The sequence below is a fragment of the Vulpes lagopus genome, chromosome 4 (assembly GCF_018345385.1).
Source record: "Vulpes lagopus strain Blue_001 chromosome 4, ASM1834538v1, whole genome shotgun sequence".
Lineage (NCBI taxonomy): Eukaryota > Metazoa > Chordata > Mammalia > Carnivora > Canidae > Vulpes > Vulpes lagopus.
In genome coordinates this window covers 87429841-87452306 of record NC_054827.1, presented here as the reverse complement: position 1 = coordinate 87452306, position 22466 = coordinate 87429841, and the positions used below count along the sequence as shown (strand labels likewise).

At 34.3% G+C, this 22466-nt stretch overlaps 1 protein-coding gene across 1 annotated transcript in view; it reads right to left on the bottom strand.

The window, feature by feature from the left end:
• Positions 1 to 22466, bottom strand: part of HOMER1 (homer scaffold protein 1) — a 126356-nt gene that overhangs the window by 40912 nt on the left and 62978 nt on the right. Inside the window, exon 5 of the mRNA XM_041751782.1 lies at positions 17524 to 17663. Coding sequence (XP_041607716.1) covers positions 17524 to 17663 — 140 coding nt within the window. The remainder of the gene's footprint in view (positions 1 to 17523; positions 17664 to 22466) is intronic.

Here is a 22466-nt window from a genome sequence, read left to right as displayed (position 1 = left end):
GGATCTATTGTTGGAAAGTATTAACTGATGGATTGATCACATATTTTGAATCTATAGTGACATCTGGAAGGAAGTTAAATGATTGTAATTATGTGTGCACATAACGCAGAAGCATAGGAGGATACTATACTTATACTGCTTTTTCCTAAATTTCTATTTAAGATAGATATGGTTAATTTGACTCATATATAATTATTTTAGGTAGCATAGTAATATTATCAATGTTTTTAATCGCTATAAACTTGGTACTAAAGCTCATGCCCAGCCACAGGAGATCATAAGAGGACATCTTATTTTCTTGACTAATGGCAAGATCATTTAGATTATTAAAAGAAAGGGCCTTAGGAATCATTACTTCTCTCTTTCATTTCACAGATGAGGAAACTAGCTTACAGAGATGAAGTAATTTGCCTAAAATGGATACTACTGGTGGCATGGCCACAAAAACCCAAGTTCATCCCTTTATTTTTGAGATGGATATTATGGTAAGAATGTGCTTTATTTTTAGAGACCAATACAATGATCATAGAACCATTATATTATTCACATTTCTTCCCAGGAAATTATTCTCTCTAGAATTAAATCAGGTTCAGGATGCATTCATTTTCTAAACTGTTTCCATATTAAATGGGCACTGATACAAGATAGCCCTTCTAAATTTTAAAGATCAGAAAAGTAACTGTTAATGACTAATAATGGTCATACTTCTTCATATTTCTGAAGCACATGTTCACCAACTTTAATCTGTCCTTTCTATGACAGATTGTTTAGAAGAGCACATATATCAGATACTATCATATTTTGGGACTGCTTTAGAAAAAAAGGCACACTTTCTCTAAAATTTTTAGTAAAAAAATAACTTCTCAGTATTAGATTCCATATTTGGTGTTTATTTATTTTTTTTAAAAAAAATTTTTTTTAAAAATTTTTATTTATGATAGTCAGAGAGAGAGAGAGAGAGAGAGAGAGGCAGAGACACAGGCAGAGGGAGAAGCAGGCTCCATGCACCGGGAGCCCGATGTGGGATTCGATCCCGGGTCTCCAGGATTGCACCCTGGGCCAAAGGCAGGCGCCAAACCGCTGCGCCACCCAGGGATCCCCATATTTGGTGTTTAAAAAAAATCAGTAGGGGCAACCGAAACCAGGTTCAGAATTATTTTTAGAGGAGTTTCTTTTTTTTAATATTTATATATTTTTAGAGAGGTAGAGAGAGCGTGAGCTGGTGGCATGGGGTAGGGATGGGGGTAGGGTGGAAGCAGAGGGAAAGAATCTCAAGCAGATTCCCAGCTGAGCACGGAGGCCAATGCAAGGCTCAATCTCAAGACAATGCTGAGCTTAAATCATGAGTTGGTCACTTTACCAACTGAACCACCCAGGTGCTCCCAAGGAACTCTATTTTTGTAAATGCTTATACATAACATTTTATCAATAATTTCATTACAACCCTCAAACTAGCTGTTAACATAGGGTTTTTCTCATTATTCTGAGGTTAGAATTTCCAAAGATTATTCTTGCTGCAGTAATCAAGTATATGAGCACTAAACTAAATACAGAATGACACACTGTATCCTATGGATCAATAATACACTATGAACCAATTTATATCATTCATATCAATGGATATGAATGTATGCGTAAAACCCTTAAATGAGGGCAAATTATAAAATTAGTAAAGGAGGGAGAGATTACAGGGACAAACGGAGTTAGGTGAATAAATAGCCCTTTGTATAGTTCCCACTCCTACTAAAGTTAAATAACAAATTAAACAACATGAGTGAACTCTGTAGTACATATCACATTAGGGAACAGACTGGTAAAGAGAAATATGTAAGGCTCAACTAAAGCTATTACATTTTGAAAAAGTGACGAATACAAAAATACAACATTGTGAGGTTGAGTGCTTCTTGATCTCAACATACTTAACCTAGGAGTATATATCTATTCTCCTTTTTACAGCATTTGGAATAATTTATAAAATAAATATTTAAATAATATGGTAATGTAGGAAATATTTTCTAAATTCAAATACAGATTATAAGCTTGATTCCCTAAATTCACTTTGAATTGACTTGCCTTTTGATACTATGACAGTGAGAACAAAGCAGAAGTGAATATTTTATAGCAATTTTAAAGCCTCACTCTGGGTGTCATTATCCGATAATGCACATGCTGTAACTATGTTTTCACTTGCAAAAATTGGGTTGATTTACGTGGAACAGAAAATGCTATATAATTACTTCCCAAAATATGTTATGAAAATAAAACTGTACAAATGAAACCAAATTCTGTAGCCTATCAAGAATTTTCTATGCATGAATTTTACCTAATTTTCCTTTATGCAAGTTTTCTTTTGGATCCTTCTGCTATCATATGAAGCAAATGCTTATCAAATTTCTATTACAACAATCTTATTTTTTTAAACTTTTTAAAAGATTTTATATATTTATTAATAAGAGACACGCAGAGAGAAAGGCAGAGACAGAAGCAGAGGAAGAAGCAGGCTCCATGCAGGGAGCCCGATGTGAGACTCAATCTTGGGACCTCAGGATCACATCCTGGGGCAAACGTTCAACCGAAGGCAGGTGCTCAACCACTGAGCCACCCAGGCATCCCCAATAATCTTATTTTTATCCAAGTATTACTAAGATTTCACCTCTACCTAGTAACACAGAGTTTTATCTGTGTTAACCGTGTTAACAGTAACTCAGCTTTTATCGAAGTCTAAATTCTGGGCATCTCTGTATGCTTGAACCTTGTTTCGAGATTTTCACTTTTTTTCTTTAATTTTATCTATTTCCTTTTTTTAATTTTTATTTTTTTAATGATAGTCACAGAGAGAGAGAGAGAGAGAGAGGCAGAGACATAGGCAGAGGGAGAAGCAGGCTCCATGCACCGGGAGCCCAACGTGGGATTCGATCCCAGGTCTCCAGGATCGCGCCCTGGGCCAAAGGCAGGCGCTAAACCGCTGCGCCACCCAGGGATCCCAATTTTATCTATTTCCTTGTCATATTCATTTTCTTTTCAACTAGAATTTAATGAATTGGATTGCCTTTTTTCTAAGAGGTATGAATAATTAAACCTCAATTTAAAAAAAAGGGGAAACCACACACTTACTTTAGCTTTTCTTTAATTGTAATTATATAAAGCTCTTTGTTAAAAAATCAGTGCAATGTTTCATGCATTTAAATTTATACAAGGATGTTGATAAATCACTTACAACTTCATTATCTTACTTCCATTGGAATATACCTAATATCCATTCATAGCTATAAAAAAAGCACTTGTAAATTTAGAAATAAGCAAAATCTTATGATTATAGAAACTACCAACAAGAAACAGTCGAGTTATTAATTCTATACTTTTCTTAGAAACATTTAAAATTTGCCTCACAACATCCCTGTGAGGTGGGGAGTAAAGTGTTCTCATATATCACAACAAAAGAAGTGGACCAATACAAGAGTATCAGATTACATGTAGGAAAATGGCTTCATTAAGTCTTAAAGGAAGTGACAGGTATAAACAGTTCTACTTTGCAAATTAGGCTGATTATTTTCCACAATTTTTATTTTTATTTATTTATTTATTTATTTATTTATTTATTTAAGATTTTATTTATTTATTCATGAGAGTCGCAGAGAGAGAGGGGCAGAGACACAGGCAGAGGGAGAAGCAGGCTCCATGCAGGGAGCCCGACGCGGGACTCGATCCCGGGTCTCCAGGATCATGCCCTGAGCCAAAGGCAGGCGCCCAACCACTGAGCCACCCGGGCATCCCCTTTCCACAATTTTTAAATCAGGAATAAAGCTATTTTGATTCTCAAATAGGAATTTTTCTTTATGAAGGACTTTCAAGCCTTCCGAAAATTAAGTGGAGCAAAGAGATACTGAAGGGTTCTGTTCCAGACCAGCAAAACTGAGCGAGTATCACAGTAAAGTGAGGCAAATGAGTTTTCTGGTGTCCCAGGGCATATAAAATTTATGTTCACACTATACTGTAGTCTGTTAAGTGTGTAAAAGCATTATCTAAAAAAAAAATGTACATGCCTTAATTAAAAAATGCTTTATTGTTAAAAAATTCTAACCATCATCTGAGTTTTCAGCATTTTAATCTTTTTTGCTGGTAGAGGGTCTCGCCTCGATGTTGATGGCTGCGGACAGATCAGGGTGGGGGTTGCTGAAGGTTGAGATGGCTGAGGCAATTCCCTAAAAGCAGACAACAAGGACTGTGCTGCACTGACTGGCTCTTCCTTTCATCAACAAATTCTCTGTAGTTAGTGATGCTATTTGATAGCATTTTATTCACAGACCTTCTTCCAAAATTGGAGTCAGTCCTCTCCAACCCTGTCTCTGCTTTATCACCTAAGTTTATGTGATCCTCTAAATCCTTTGTCGTCACTTTAATAATCTTCACAGCATCTTCTCCAGGAGTAGATTCCATCTCAAGAAACCACTTTCTTTGCTCATCCATAAAAAGAACTTCTCATCTGTTAAAATTCAATGAGATTGCAGTAGTTCAAATAATAATGATGAAAAGTTTGAAATAATGTGAGAATTACCAAAATATGACAGAGACCTGAAGTGAGCATTTGCTCTTGGAAAAATGGTGCCAGTAGACTTGTTCAATTAGAGTTGCCACACACCTTCAATTTGTAAGAAGCACATTATCTAGTCAGTGCAATAAAGCAAAGCACGATAAAACAAGTTATGCCTGTATAATATCATTTTGCCAAAGGAGCAAAACATTTCTTTCTTCTGCTACATGGAGATACCTTAAGTGCTATCTAGGAATAAAAAGGAATTTTAACTCTGAAGTTATCTTCTTTAAAGGTTCTTTCTACTTCTTTGGACTCTTCAAACTTAAAACTGTGAAGACTGGATATTTTAGAACTGTCATGTTTCTTTCTTCCATGTTAGTCACTCTCTTCTCTTAGGGATTATTTGCATCTTCTCTATCAGGACAAATGGCAGATCCTCTTCTTCCATAGGAAATGGTGACTCTGCTAAATTCCAAAACTCATGGCCACAGAAATGATCAGATAGCCAAGGAAAACTGGCTCTCTTCGCAGAAGAAAAAATATCCAACTTGGAGAACTGATCTTTTCTCACTTTACAAAAAAACCTATCCAGCAGGTATCAGGATTTAACGAAGTAAGGCAGCAGGATTTAAAGAAGTAAGGCAGCTTTTCCAGGAAAAATATTCAAAGCAGTATTTTTCTTTTAAGTGAGAAGTGGGGAAAAGGGAAGGGAGTTTATGTAGGTACATAATTTTTCTTCTTTATTATTTCTGCCTAAGATATACATCTTTCTCCAAAAAACCAAAATGGATAAACTATGTCTAATATTAGTTCAGGGCTTGGCACCTAAGAGGTCCTGGAGATGGCAAGACCACTAAGATAAGGTACATTTCCTTTCCTTGCTATGGAAACTAAGACTTTCCAACCATTATTATGGAAATGAATGACAGAATGATTTAGCTACATCCTTTAAAAGAAATTGAATATAAAAAAAAAATAAAAAATAAAAATAAAAAAAAAATAAAAGAAACTGAATAGGTAGATAGTCCCACTGTTCCCTGGACTCAGAAAATATCCAGTGATATGGTTCTTTACATAATTTATCAAATACTAATATTCAATCTCTAAATACTGAGAGAAAAAAATCTATTATTTCATAGAGCCACAATGGCCTTAGTAACTTAGTTTATGAGTATACTAAGCATATCCTAGAACTATCTAATTACAAAAAACTATTAAACCAAAGGATTGAATATACTTTCCAAAGACACGTTTATTAACATGTTTTTCCATTAACCTCATGTTATAGACTCCAAGGCAGTTATGAAGAAAATTCACAAGAATTTTCTTATTACCATGAAGAACTTTAAGTGTTGAAAATCAAAAATAAAAAAACAAACCAAAACAAAACAATAAAAACCTCTTTAATGCCCAGGTAAAGGAAACGAAAAAAATCTGGCTTAACTTAGTTTGTGACTTAATTTTCTACTTTATAGGTACCCTTTAAAATGTCCCACAATATAATTTTAACACCCCTATGTTGCTTAAAGGTTAATGTACAATCCAAAACTCTCTTAGACTACATGCATCCAGAAACAAAAGATCTTAGAGATAAACTAGTAGAACACTACTGACATAAAACAAGTATTGATCACATAATTGATTTAAGATAATCATAAGCTAATGTTTCTAAAAAAAAAAACATAAGCTAATGTTTCTATAATGCAATAAGGGAATATGTGAAGAGTCTTCTAGAGTAATAATTATACTAGAAATCAGTTATTTGAAATGAGTAACTTTAATATGTTTGTTTCTATTCATATTTGATAAGAATATGCTTTATATTCACTAAAATAAAATGATTTATCCAGTATCTTCTTTAAAAATATTTATATTCTCACTCTGTTTTTTAAAGAACGTATTTTTACTAGTTATTGTAATTTTAAAAAATTAAAAAAGAGGGAGCACCTGGGTGGCTCAGTTGGTTAAGTGTCTGCCTTCAGCTCAGGTCATGATCCCAAGGTCCTGGGATTGAGCCCCACATTGAGCCCCATGAGCTCTAAGAGCCCCACATCGGGCTTCCTGCTCAGCTCAGTGGGGAGTCTGCTTCTCCCTGTCCCTCTGCCCCTCCATCCTTACTTGCACGCTCTCTCACTTGCTCTCTCTCAAATAAATAAAATCTTTAAAAAGAATTAAAGTAGAAAAAAATCATTACTTAAAAAATCAGATAAAGAAGTAAATCTGCTCCCATTTCCACCATCCATAAAAGCTATTCCACATATTCTGGAAAAGATAAAAAGCTAGAAAACTGCAAAGTTTTATAATTTTAGACATAAAAACTAAGGCATAGTGATGTGCTTTAAAGAAATAGTGACAGTTTTATAAAAGAATTCTACCTCTCAGTCAATTCTTCTATTCTTTAAAACAGACTATCAATTTACTTTTAAGAAATAGACATAGGGAAAGCTATGTTGCTATGTTGCGCCTGCCTTTGGCCCAGGGCGCGATCCTGGAGACCCGGGATCGAATCCCATATCAGGCTCCCGGTGCATGGAGCCTGCTTCTCCCTCCGCCTTTGTCTCTGCCTCTCTCTCTCTCTGTGACTATCATAAATAAATAAAAAAATTAAAAAAAACAAAAACAAAACAAAAAAACATCGACACCAAAGTGGTACGTTTGAAAAAAAAAAAACAAACATATATTGCTATGTTACATATTGACATATGTATATATGTCAAAAATGACATATATAGCTATATATGTCAAAGCATAGATTTCTAAAGCTACCAACTGAGGGAAAGAAGTCACTAAACAATTAGAGTATCAAAGGGAAAAAAAACATCAAAAAACTAAGAATATAAAGAGCATCTATGAGGGACGCCTAGGTGGCTCAGGGGTTGAGAGTCTGCCTTAGGCTCAGGGCATCATTCCAGTCCAGGGATCGAGTCCCGCATGGGGCTCCCTGTGAGGAGCCGGCTTCTCTCTGCCTATGTCTCTGCCACTCTCCTTATGTCTCTCATGAATAAAGAAATAAAATCTTAAAAAAAAAAAAGCATCTATGAAAACCCACAGTTAATGTCATAATTAACAGTGGAAGACTTAAAGCTTCCCCTCTAAGATAAGAACAAGACAAGAATGTCCACTCTTGTCCCTTGTATTCAGCATTGTACTGGAGGTTCTAGACTTGGCAATTAGTCAAGAAAATGAAATAAAAGACATTCAGATGAGAAAGGAAGAAATAAAATTATCTCTATTTGCACATGACATGATTTTGTATATAGAAAATCCTAAGCAAGCCACCAAAAACTATTAAAATAAATGAGTTTATTAGCTAATTAATGGGATATAAGATCACTAAACAAAAATCATCTGTATTTAGCAATGAGCAATTAGAAAATGAAATAGAGAAAACAATCCCAATAAGAGCATCAAAAATAAATCATCAAAATAACAGCATCAAAAATAAATAATAAAGGAATACATTTAACAAAAGAAGCACAAAACTTACACTTTGAAAAGTAAATAACACCATTGAAAGAAATTAAAGGGCTCAATAAATGGGAAAATATCCCATGTTCACTGATTGACAGACTTATCATTACTAAGATGGCCAGGAAAATTGTTCTACAGATTCAATGCAATCCCTATCAGAATTTCAATGGACTTCTTTACAGAAACTCATAGGCTGATCCTAAAATTTATGTAGAAATTCTAGGGACTCATAATAGTTGAAACAATCTTGAAAAGGAAGAATGAAGTTGGAGGACCTAAATTTCCAATTTCAAAACATACTACAAAGCTACAGTCATGAAGAGTATGTTAGAATTGAGAGTTCAGAAACAAACCCCCATCTGTACAGTCAACTGATTTTTTTGACAGGGATGTCAAGACAATTCAGTAAGAAAAGAACAGTCTGTTCAATTAATGGTGCTGGGAAAACTGTATATCCACAGGCAAAAGAGTGAAGTAAGGCCACTATCTCACAGTGTATGTAAAAATTGACTCAAAATGGATCAGACCTAATCATGAGAGTTCAGACTATATAACTCTCAGAAGAAACATGTAAATTTTCATGACCTTGATTTAGGCAATGGTTTCTTAGATATGACAGCAAAAGTATGTGAAACAAAGGAGAAAAAATAGATAAATTAGACTTAATTAAAATTTAAAACTTTTGTATTGCAAAGGACACTATCAAAAGGTGAAAAGACAACCTACAGAATTGGAGAGAATACCTGCAAATGATTATCTGATAAGGAGTTTATATATCCAGAATATATAAAGAATTACAACCCAATTAAAAATGGATAAAGGATCTGAGTAGCCATCTGAAAAACATATAAAAGTGGCCAACAAGCACATGAAAAGATGCTCAACAATATTAGCCATTAGGGAAATATGTACAAATTGAAACAACAATGAGATAGCCCTTAACACCTACTAAGATGGCTATAAGTAAAAAGATATAAGAGAAAATAGCAAGTCCTGATGATGTCAAGAAACTGTAACCTTTATACAATGCTGGTGTGAATGTAAAATGGTACAGCTGCTTTTGCAAAGTTTAACCTGTAGTTTGGCAGCTACAGGTTCAACATCAAATTACCAAGTGACCCAGCGATTCTACTCCTAGAATATACGTGGATAACTGAGAATACGTATTACACAAAAACCTGTGCACAAATAATCATTCATAGCAGCATTATTCATAACAATGGTAGAATTTCCAGAAAGTGGAAGCAACACAAATGTCTATTATCTAATAAGTGGATTAATAAAATAAAATAGTATATCCACACAATGGAATATCATCCAGCAATAAAAGGAAATGAAGTACTGATGTATTCTACAATGTGGATAAACCTTGAAAACTCATGCTAAGTTAAAGAATTTAGTCATAAAAGACCACATATTATATGGTTCCATTTATAAAGAATGTCCAGAACAGGCAAATCTATAGACAGAAAGATTAGTGGTGACCTTGGATTGGGGGAAGAAGGTAGTGTGTAGGAGGAAAAAAAAAAAGTAGTTGCTAATGGGGGAGGTGAAGAAAATGTTTTAAAATTGACTGTGGAGGGACGCCTTAGTGGCTCAGCGGTTTAGCACCTGCCTTCGGCCCAGGGCATGATCCTGGAGTCCCGGGATTGAGTCCTGAATCGGGCTCCCTGCATGGAGCCTGCTTCTGTCTCTGCCTGTGTCTCTGCCTCTCTGCCTCTCTCTCTCTCTCTCTGTGTGTCTCTCATGAATAAATAAAATCTTTAAAAATAATAAAAAATAAAAAAATAAAATTGACTGTGGTGTTGGCTGCACAGCTCTATAAATATATCAAAGTCCCCTTGAATTATACACTTTAAATAGGTGAATTATTTAGTATGTGAATTACATCTCAAGAAAGCAGTTACTAAAATTACTAACAGGAATATTAATTGCTAAGTGGACCCTACTGGAATTAAAAATGTAAACTATTCTTCATACTGATATTTTTGTTGATCCTGTCTAGTAATATATTATTATCGCTAATGATCAAGATATACTAATGTATTTACCTCTTTCTGTCATCTCAGTGATGGCAAAAACATATATATTTATTTGCTTAACAAATTTATTCATAATCTCTTACATATCGAAATAGCTTGAAACTAAATGGTATACCAAGAAATGTAAATCAGTAAAACTCACTCCATAAGCTAAGAATCTAGTAGGGAAGTTTAACAAGTAGTGGTAAATATATGTTGAACAATGACAAAAATCTGGATGAAAAGTATCTTGAAGTATATGATAAAGAAAACAAACCCTCTTGGAGTTTAGTGGAAGAAGCACTGCCTCAATCAGGAAGGACCCTAATGATCAATGCCTTTGGAGATCTCTGTTCTAATCAATCCATTAACAAATACTGCTGCTGAATACCTCCTCACCTCTTCCCTGGCCTTGCTTGTACTTCGTTTTGTTGTTGTTGTTTTGCTTGTACTTCTGTAACATGAAGTGGATGGACTATGTAATAGAAAGTTTCTTGTATTTCCAAAGTTCTAATATTGAAGTTTAACTTCAATTTAGGCCAGGGTCATAAAAATCAACTATTTTCTCTACATTGGACATATGACCAAGCTAAACTGTCAGTGGAAAATGGAAAACTGATGGAAATAAATAGAAGTAAAATATACATTTACTTTAATTGGTTAGTCACATCTACATTTTTTTTTTTATCCCTACAAGGAAGGTGTAATCCCTGGAACATGACTACTTTCAATACATTTATTTCAGTCTGAGAGCATGAGAGTAAGTTTACAGAGGCAGTGGTGCTAGAGCTTAAAGGATATTACAGAGGTTGACCAGCTGGTGGTCCAGTTATGGCCAGAGGTGGATGGGAGGAAATACAGAGTGTGGGTACACAGCCACTGCAAAGAGAAGGGAAAATGTTCTAAAAACAAGGAAGCAAAGATTACAGATGAGAAAGCATGCTTGCTTGATTATACGTGGAAAACCACCAGCAATTTGGAGTAACTGCTATAAAAGCACAAGGTGATGAGGCCGAGGAGGCCTCATCCGGTGACCATGGAATGGTCTATACATACCATGACACAATTGTTTGACTTTTGTGTTTGAGAGAAAAAACCTGTCAGAGTAATACGTCAAAAAAGAGGAAATGTCCAGGATTCATCTGCATGTATATATCATCCCAAACACCTCCACCAAGAGTTTATAAGGTTATTACAACAACGAATATTGCTAGTAAAATATGCTTAAAATCTTTACCCTGGGCTAAACCATATGTAAATCAGTTTCCTTTTGAAAGTCTAAACTAGAAACCAGATGGGTCATCTAGTCCCTATCCCTCTGTATGGCATTATTTTAAAAAACTTTAGTATCTTCAGATGAACCTTGCACATTTTACTTTACCACAGACCTCACCACTCCTTACTGCCATACATACCACAAATGTCACACCTTTATGTGGCTTGTTTGACCTCTTATGTTCACATCTTGATCTTGTCCCTTACTCCTCTAGTAAGAAAGATGGGAATCCAATTAAAAGGAAGAACATTTTCCTCTAAGTCCTAGAACTATCTATATCACACACCTCCCTCCCAGTAGAATCCCCACTATGGTCTTTTAAAATCAAAAATGAAAGGTTAAAATGAATTTTAAAAGCCCTCTACAGGGAAGAGATCATAAATAATCTAGGATCAATCTGTTCCATTATGAATGACCACGTCTAACTCCAGCTAGTCATTTTGAAAATGGAAGCTGACAATCAATGGGGACAGACTGATGAACATTCTTTCCCATTAATTACAATGATAAGGCAAAGAGGGAGAAGGGGAAGGGACCAATCCCAACGGAGGGGAGTTACTAATGTTTTTATTTTATATGAATAGTTATTTTTCTTCTTCCATACATCCTACATTAAGTGGTAATACCTGAAAAAAATGCTTCAGCAAATTTATACATTTTCTTCAAAATATTTTAGAAGACATTAGGAAAGAATAAAGATCAATTCTTAAAAATGCAGGACAGGAAATTTAAGTATACTTATTCAGAAAGATAATACTGTAAACACCCAATCACTATACTCTATTTTTTTACTGCATCTTATTTAAAAGGTAAAAACTGCTTTTCACTTCCCAGAGAATGTAAACTGCATATATTGTGAAATTACTATAGCACTTCTTATAAAATGCTATCTATTCAAAATTATGGTAAAGGAAATTCTGACACCTCTAAATTCTTATATTACAATCTCTCATAATCTGTCTCAGGCTTCAAATTAATTTTTAAAAAACCCAATCTAATTTCTGAAGTTCAATGGTGGAAGAATAACAATATTTAAGTCGTTGTAACTATTAGGGGAATCCTACAACTTAAATTTTCACCTGCAATTATATTAATGATAAAGCACTTCTTGTGAAATCAAATCCCAGGTTTACAGATAAAATTTTATCCAAACAAAAGTTAGCTAGAGAGATTATTTCTATTTTAATTCTTACCTATGACCCTTTAAGTTTTGCCTACTATTCATAAAAATGGGAGACACAGGGCATAGCTAAGAAAAGTAGAGTACCCCAGAGCTCTTAACAGTCATTCATCTTTTTCTTGTTTGTATCATCTTTCAAGTAAGTACAAACTGTATTTGATTCAAAATAAAGCACTTTTTAAAAAAATTTAACATGTAACTATAACGGTGTATAAGTTTTCTAACAAAATTTAGTTTTTCAAACTCTGCAAATATCCCTGATCAGTTTTAAAGCAGTAGCTTTCTGAAACTCTGATAATGAAGAAATTACGCTATTAAATAAAAATTAAATGAACCCAACCCAGATTTCATAAATTTGAGTAAAACTGTAGTTTGCTGGTTTAAAGTAAAATCAATATACTAAAGAGTAACATCTGTGCATACATCCTTTAATGAATATCTGCTGGAAACACACAAAGTGGCAGAAAAATCTCTTTAACAGAAGAGAAGACACATGCAGCACCCCCAAAATGTGTAAGTACTAGCAGCACCATAAGAATATACTATATAAACATTAAAAGAATTTAAATATAATCAGTGCTTAAAACAGCCTATTTTCCTTAATATAATCAAACGGTTATTAAAATTTATCAGTACAAAAATAGCTTCACAAACTACTAATGTATATATACTAGTTCTGGACCCTCAGAAATAAAATAATAGCAGTTATTTATCAATATGTTACTGTATATGTGGGGAACATAAATTTACACTGAACAAAATAAAAAGTTTTAGTTTTTAGTATTATATTCTAACAGCACTGGGATAGTGTAAAATTAACTATTTCCAAAGGGAAATTAGATAGCTTTAAGTCTTAAAAAACATATCCTAGAATTTCTTATTAAGAACAAGTAAATTCCAGAATTCATACAGCTGATGCTATAAAGCAAACAGTAAGTCTCTGGAAACAGAAAACAAAACCTTCCCCCATTTGTTTATGCTGTTCTATTAGTATATATCTGCTTTATTTAGTACATAGCTAATCTAAGATAAGGTCTCAAAGGACACCCTGAACACTTCGGTGGGGAATATATACCTGCTCAGTCCTCAAATGATTTTTATCATTTAGGTTAAAAAATAATTTTTAAGAAAAATAGCAATTTAGATAAAATATAATGCCATTTCTCCCAAAGAAATCACACTCGATCTTAGCCAAAAGGCTGAGAAGTGATCCTCCCCAAAGAAATCAGTAAACGTTTTCAAACTCACTAATTCCCCCTTTTATACACTCCTAAACTTCAAAAAGCATTTATATAAATACACTAAAAATGTATTAATTTATTGAAACTTACTCAATGAGAATGTTTTTGCATAAGGTAAGGACATAAATAGCACTTGACTAAGGAATACTGAGTAGCCCATACATTCTAAAATTTAGTTCAGCGGTATAATTAAAAATCAAAGAAAAGAGTAAATAATTCAAAGTAGACCGTATAATGACACTGAGATAGAATATAAATAGCTGTGCTACCTTAGTAAGTAAGTTTTTTAAAAAGCTCGAAAGTAATTTTAAAACGTATTGTGGGGCAGCCCAGGTGGCTCAGTGGTTTAGCGCCACCTTCAGCCCAGGGCGTGATCCTGGAGACCCAGGATCGAGTCCCACGTCAGGCTCCCTGCATGGAGCCTGCTTCTCCCTCTGTCTGTGTCTCTGTCCCTCTCTCTCTCTCTGTGTCTATCATGAATAAATAAAATCTTAAAAAAATAAAAATAAAAAATGAAAGTATTGTGGATGAAATTTTACGTTTGGGATTTGCTTTTAAAATAATACAAAAGTGGGGGATCCCTGGGTGGCTCAGCGGTTTGGCGCCTGCCTTTGGCCCGGGGCGAGGTCCTGGAGTCCGGGATCAAGACCCACGTGGGGCTCCCTGCATGGAGCCTGCTTCTCCCTCTTCCTGTGTCTGCCTCTCTCTCTTTCTCTCTGTGTGTCTATCATGAATAAATAAATAAATATCTTAAAAAAATTAAAATAATACAAAAGTGGAAGAGTGGGCAGGGGTAGGAATAAGACCGGCCATTTTTACATAACTCTTGAAGATGGGGGGGTGTTCATGGGAGTTCATCATAGTACTCTCTCTTTCAAATATATTTGAAAATCTGTATAAGTTTAAAGAATAACAAAAAAAAAATCTTCCTTATGTCTTTAAAGCTAGTAATTTTTAAAAAGTACATAAAACTAACAAAGAGTAAAGAACCAACCATATCACAATTGCCAAAATTTCAGGACCAAATGAAAATCAAGGCCACCTTTTGGTATGTTAATTAATGAATTCATGAAACTAGGTACACGGTTTGAATTTTAAGAGCACAAATTGGCTTGCTAAGTACTATTACTACCATCAACTCTTAACTAACTTGACTAACTAGGTCATTGCTCTTCATATCCTTTCTTCATGAAATCACAACACACAGATATTTTAGTGACTTTGCTCCTTACTTAACAGTAAAATGGCATCAACCAGGACAGAGAAATGTTGGCAAAATATATATATATATATATATTTGTTCATTCTTTTCTGTTGAAGTAAGTACTAAGGAAGAAGGCAAACATTGTCTAAATAAGCCTTAAAAAACATACTTTTGTCTTCCTTTGTAAAAAAAAAAAAATAGTGTTTAAATTATCAAATTTAAACACAAGTTTCAGATTTAAATAAAAATTATTTTAATCTTCTGTTTCTCATTCATGAAACGTTGATCTTATTTCTACAGAGTACTTTTAGGATAGGAAGATAATAACTTCCTAACACTACGGTGTACTTGTGATAGGAGTTCAACTAAAATGTACTCTAACTGGCATTCCCTATTGGGATCAAAAGGTGAGCTGCAATCCTACTCAAGTTTCATGAACTATGCGACCTAGGACAACTGACCTAACCGCTGGGATTTAGTCCCATGTGTTGAAGGCACACGCTTTGAAACTGATGTTTCTTACATTATAATCAGGCACCTACACAAATCTGTGCATTACTGAATGAAGCAAAGTTTCTATTCTTAATGTGAATTTTACTCTAATATTTCCTATCTCATGTTTAATTTTTTAGAATGCCAAGAATAACCTAAATTGATTTCAAACTACCGAAGTTTGGAAGATCCTAGATTACACCATCTTTAAGGTCTCTCCTATTATTTTGGGATTCTAACATTGGTTATAAAACACTCAATCGTCCATCTCAGGTAGAAATCAAAACTAGTTCAGAAGGTAAGTCTTCTGAAATACTGTAAGCTATTTTTAAAATGATATAACAAGAAAACTGTAAGACTGTATAATACCTTTAACATAATTAAAAGCTTTAGATGACCTATTAAATTTTCTTTTCAGAACTCAAGTATCTCCATGAGTAATCTACAGATTCTAGTAGTCAAAGAAGCTGTACCTTCAAGTAAAAATAACTAACTCCTATTAGACTCCCAAGTACAGAGCAGATCAATAGAAGATGACTAATCCCAGTCCACAACTCCAAATACTAAGGATCAGGAAAACAACAAACATTCAGAGACTTTTAGGTGCATAAAGTAAACTAGAAATAGTTTTTACAAATGTTAAATACAAAAGTTCTCATTTCCAAATGCTATAATATTCAATGCACATGGCTCATTTAAGTAAGTCAAAGAAATCAAATTTATTATGTTCAGTGCATTTACATCTTTTAAATGGGTATGTTAAATTTAATAGGAATAAAATTTTTCCTTCCCTCATATTTTTTAAAAACTACATACTAATCACAATGCTCTTCAGTTGTAATTGCATATTAAAAAAAACCTATATATTTTACCTATTGATGTGTACATGATATTCAGAGGAACTTATAAATTTTTTATGTATTCAGTTTATTTTTATAACAATAGAAAAGAGAATATGCTTACACTGCCATAGTTAAAACATATTAATGCTTTAACCATGATAATTCTAAGATGGGTCTACTATTGTATGCCAAATTATTAGCATTTTTAGGTACAAAATTAGAATAGTCTTGGAGTCACAAAGTTTTCCTCACACGTTCCTTAAAAAAACTCACAACTAATTTCTTCCTCAGCCTGATCATGAGGTCTCTCAGTGTTAGTCTCTAATGTGTATATTCCGTGCTGCCCCTAATATTCAACAAATTCAATCAAAATTAGAATTCTCATGAAAAAAAGTCTGGAATTTCTCACTTCACAATTGTTCTGAATATGTTCAAGAATTTGATTTTTTTAGAAATTGGTCCTCAAAAGAGATGCACAATATAGGAAAACTATTTTCTTAATTTCATTAAAACTACCTGGTCAAAAATTTCCAAAGAAAGATAAAATTTAACTTTAAGACAATGACTGATAGATACTCGTTTTTATTTGCAATGCTGCACTTCCAGAGACCTCTCTGTGTCCAAAAAAAAATACCACAGTATGGCAAATTAACTGGTTTAGAACACATTTAAGATAAATTTTATCTTTTTGAAGTATCAAATTCTTTTACAGTTCAGAACTACAAGATTTATCCCCTGTTAGTTGGTACAAAATCTCAATCTGACATAAACGTTAATAGAAGTTACAACAATAACTTCTTTCCTTCTGTGAAATCCTATGGTGAGATCACCTCTAAGAGCACAGTAAAGCTTAATTTCAGAGTAGGAAGTAGATTTACAAAACAAAAAACAAAAAAAAATTTTTAACCCTCAAGAACATAGATGAAACCAGGTTAACAAAGGTGGCCTTTTAGGGGCTGTGTTAAAAAAATAAGTAGAAAAGATTTACAATAATAAAGTGTTTCACTGAAAAATGATTTGTACTGCAATTAACTCAGTAGTTCTTTTTCTACATAAAGGAAATGTTCATTCCAGTCCATATAGGCATCTATAAACTATTTAAAAACCTTTCTGAGGTTAAAAGTAATAGTTTAAAAAAAGAAAAGAAAAAGATTGACCTGGGTTTTCACTTAGGGTTATAACTTTTCAAAATTTATCTGAAACCAGTAAGTTTCCATATTTACACATTTTACTTAATCATGATGGTTGAATTGAATCTGTACCTATGTGAAAATGGCAATGCATTCTGAGTTGGTTCAGCCCTTGGCTCTGAGTTCTGTGTCACATCAGGTGTTCTTTCATCATCTGTTCCATTGATACTTTCTGGTGTTAAAGGAGACTGAAGATCTCCGCCTGCTGATTCCTTTAAAAAAAGGGAGGTAGGGGATAAAAGTGTTATACTTTTATTAAAATATACAAGATTAACTTAAAGTTCAAAGTGACTCCAACGTATGCTTACTTACAAACTATACTTCCATTGAAATTTGAGTCAAAGATGTAAAAAATAAAATTTAAAGGAGAAATAATTTTTAAAAGCAGAGCAACTCATAAGAAAACAATATAACTTAGAAATGTAGTTTCAAAGAACTAAAGAACTTCTGGGTTTATATAAACAAGTAATTGGTTAGAATAAAAGATGTTCAGAGAACTAATTATGAAAAAGAAGACAGCACAAAAATGCAAGAAAATGTCATTTTCCTTGGGAAGGTAGGAAGGCAAAGGGAAGAATGGAATCTTCAACAAGTTTTAATTTTTTTTTATCTGCCCTACTTTTCAATTCCATAGTTATCTACAAAAGCAGCCAGAAATCCCTCTGCTACACATATAGAGTGAGTGTATTTCAGTTTGCCTGAACAATGGAATTATTCTTCTTCACAAAATTTTTCTTATTTCTACTTTAAATTAAGTTTTGTCTATCAAGGTAAATTTAATTCGTTCCTCTGGAAAGTAAGTAGAATTTAAAATGAAGCTCAAGCTGACACTTATTATTGTGACTGCCATCTTAAAGATTTTCTAAGTTTGGTATTATTAGAGATCAGAATTGAGGGGTCATTGGATAAATCTGTTAACCAGGAGAGGTCCTAGTACCAGATCATTTTAAGTATAGCTTTGTGGACCCCTTGTGATCTCTGGGCACTAAAACTTCACGACTGAAATATTAGGCTATGCTAAGGAAGAAAATGAAAGCATCAGTGTCCAATAGGAGAGCGGGTAGGTATGGTCATAAGCTAAAAAAATATGGGATTTCTTCAAATAAAAACAAGAGGGGTACATAGCTGGCTCAGCTGGTAGAGCACGCGACTCTTGATCTCCAGGTGTGAGTTTGAGCCCCACGAGGGGCAGAGCTTACTTAAAAGAAAACCCAACCAAGAAGAAAAATGTGTGTAATACAGGAAAATGCTTATAATTAGAAAAATATAAGTATACAAGGAGATATCTTAGATTATGATAATTTATATATGTTAAATAAAAATACTTCACATGGAGAAATCCTAGGAAGAAATATAGAAAATATTAATGTGGTGAGTAACTAACTTTCTTTCGGGAGCTTCTGGCTTTAGATTGAATGTATTTTATTTCACATTTAAGTATTTTAACAAATTCTACCATAATGCTATAAATTATATAAGCTATTAAAGGTCAAAAGGCTACTTTCTTTTTTATTTTTATTTTTTAAAGATTTATTTATTTATTTATGATATACAGAGAGAGAAAGAGAGAGAGAGAGAGGCAGAGACACAGGAGGAGGGAGAAGCAGGCTCCATGCCGGGAGCCCGACGTGGGACTCGATCCCAGGACTCCAGGATCGCACCCTGGGCCAAAGGCAGGCGCTAAACCGCTGAGCCACCCAGGGATCCCCAAAAGGCTTGATTCCACCTTATCACTTAACCATTTTTCAATTATTAATTGAAACCTCTATTTTGACCTTTAATTTCATTCTTTTAAAATCTTTCTCCTAAATCCTCTTTGTTTCAAGTAACTGACAGTCAATGCATGAATAAGGTTTATTGTATAATGTGACAACATAAAATGGGAACGATATCCCAAGTGACTACTTCTAGGTCAATTATGGATCATATCAATTAGCGAAAAAGTTCAAGAAGCATGAAGAAATAAATCAAGACTATTTCTCTTCCAGAAGGCCAAACCGAACTAAAATAATGAAGGTGCGCTGTCCAGTCAGTTGAACAGTAAGTTGATTCACTGGAAATGAGAACAGAAACAAATTACCGTGTTAAACTGAAAGGGTTAACAACTAAGGATTCACTTGGAGATTTGCTAGAATTGATTGAAAAGAGTGTGAGGGACAAAAGTAGATTAGGATTAAAAGAGAGAGGAAAGAGAAATAGTAGTTTGATTTCTGGTGCTCACTGCCTTCTGGGGGGAAATGAGGGTTTTGGTACATGGGGCTGGGGGAGGCCAAGAATGTCGATGCTATTGAAGCAGAAAGACCATTTCAGAGGCAGGCTAGGAAGGACAAAAAGGACAGGAAGAAAGAGATAGAGGTTCCAACAATCCCAAGTACCTCAACTCAACAAACTTTCCATCAGAATGCTTGAATATTAGCTATATTTAATGAAAGGCATGCTCAGTTACCCAAGACATTATATCTAAAATGAAAAAATAAAATAAAATAAAATAAAATAAAATGAAAACAAAAAGCCAGAGCACTTTTTTTAAATAAAGCAGGCTAAAAATTAATAAAATCAGTATTTGCTCATAAGAGTTACAACAGTACATTAGAGCATAAAGGGAAAATCAAACTCCTTTGACTTTCTAACTACCCAACAGGTAGTCAAAAGTAATCTGTGAAACCTTCTGGGAATTTTATCTGTATTAAAAATAACACAGTGAAATTATTTTATTTAATGTATTCCAAACATCTAGTTCTTTTTTATACTAAATTTTGAGTAATTTCTTAAACATTCAAGTTACGTTATTCCTATAAAAAAACATACCTTATATCAAGCCAACATTTTATATCTTCAATTCAAACATTAAAATTAAAAACTTGGAGATATACTAGACTATACACTTTTGAAAGGAAAAAAAAGGATAGGCTGTCTTTAGAAAGACATTCTTGGGACGCCTGGGTGGCTCAGTGGTTGAGCGGCTGCCTTTGCCTCAGGGCGTGATCCCAGAGTCCCAGGATCTAGTCCCACATAAGACTTCTTGTACGGAGCCTGCTTCTCCTGTGTCTCTGCCTCTCTCTGCCCCTCTCTCTGTCTCTCATGAATAAATAAATAAAATCTTTTAAAAAAAAGACATTCTTAAGCTAATATGGCTAGTAGCCATTTTAAGGTAAAAATTATCAAACATATCTTTTTGACACATGGCTGTGTATGTGTATATGTATACCAAAGTTGATAAGAAAGATGAAAAGTGTGAAACATAAAATATAAGCACAGATCTAAGACTTAGGAACTGCTTCTTAAGAATTTTCTCTCTCTGGGGCACCTGGGAGGTTCAGTCCGTTAAATGTTGCCTGCATTGGGCTCAGGTCATATTCCAGTCATCTGGGGATTAAGCCCCACACTGGGCTCTCTGCTCAGTGGGGAGTCTGCTCCCTCCCTCCCTCTGCCTCTCGCCCCACTCATGCTTGTGCTCTCTCTCTCTCTCAAATAAAATAAATAAAATCTTTAGAGAAAAAAAGAATTCTTTCTCTCCACTCATTTATGAGGTTGTAGGAAAGCCAAAAATAAACCAACAAAAAACCCACAGTAGGAAATATTCTGAATCACATGAAAAAGAAATGACCCAGGCCTCTCCAGGCCTTCAGGGTGGTACCACTAACCTCCCCTCTGGTGTCTATGCTGTAGTAGGACAGTGGGCAGGAAGGACGGGGCAGCATTGCCCTTCTCTAGACCAAATACCACCAACACCTTCCATTTAATTCCAGTAAAGACTAAAATTAACATTCCTGTTACAGTTCCAACCTTTCTGACTTAAGGAAAACAGAGCTCCTTCTCTTTATCATTTGATAAACATTCAAAGAAGACTTATCCTATTTCAGTCTTTTCTATTTAAATGAAGATGAAAACACTGTTTTCTGGGCAGAAGCTCAAACAGGAAGGACCTTATAATTTTGAGTTCCCATGGCTGTAGATACAGAAAGAAATGCCAGGGAAGAGACACAGAAGAACAAAAGGATACATTAAGGAAGATGAGGCTGAGATCATATGCCTACTACTGTCATAAACCATTCTCCATACCTGGTCACCACTTCTGAAATCCTACTTTCTGACAACCATAGAAATTCTTTGTAAACTAACTCATGCTGCTCTTTCCCCATGTAAAAGTGTAATGGCTGACGGATCACAGTGCTAGTGGGTTAATCTCTCTTCTGTATATTTTTGTACCTACTAGTTACATTAAATGCTTACCAAGAATCAGCTCTATCTGTCCCAAGCATATGCGAATTGCATTTATATTATTATACAGCTGAATTAAATATTACGCAAGCTAATAAAATCTAAATCCAAAGCTAGAGTGGTTATTTTGATAAAAACCAAAACATACTCTTAGAAACTAAAAAGTAAAATAAAATCTACAGTAACAGAAAATGACAGGAAAATCTACTATCACACTCAGATTTTTTTCCAAGTGACAAGGGTTAGCTCTACTTAAAAGAAAAACAGGAAATTGCAGACAACTAAATTTAAGTATGATTTATGTACAAAAGATAACATGGAATTCCAATCAACAGATTCATATTCAAAAATTCATATTCAGCTTTAAATAAAAATATTGGTGAATCCCTAAAACATAGTATTATTGAACTTTAATTTATAAACTTAAAGATCTTTCAATGCTTCTTCACAGTAACCGACTTTTTTTTTTTTTTAAGATTTTATTTATTTAACAGAGACAAAAAGCACAAGCTGGGGGAGTGGCAGACAGAGGGAGAGGGAGAAGCAGACTCCCTGCTGAGCAGGGAGCCAGATATGGGGCTCTATCCCAGGACCTCTGAGATTGTGACCTGGGCTGAAAGTATGGTGCTTAACTGACTGAGCCACCCAGGTGCCCCATTAACCAACCTTTAAAAAAAAAATTTATTTATTCATGAGAGACACAGAGAGAGGCAGAGACACAGGCAGAGGGAGAAGCAGGCTCCCCACTGAGCAGGGAGCCCAATGTGGGACTCGATCCCAGGACCCTAAAATCA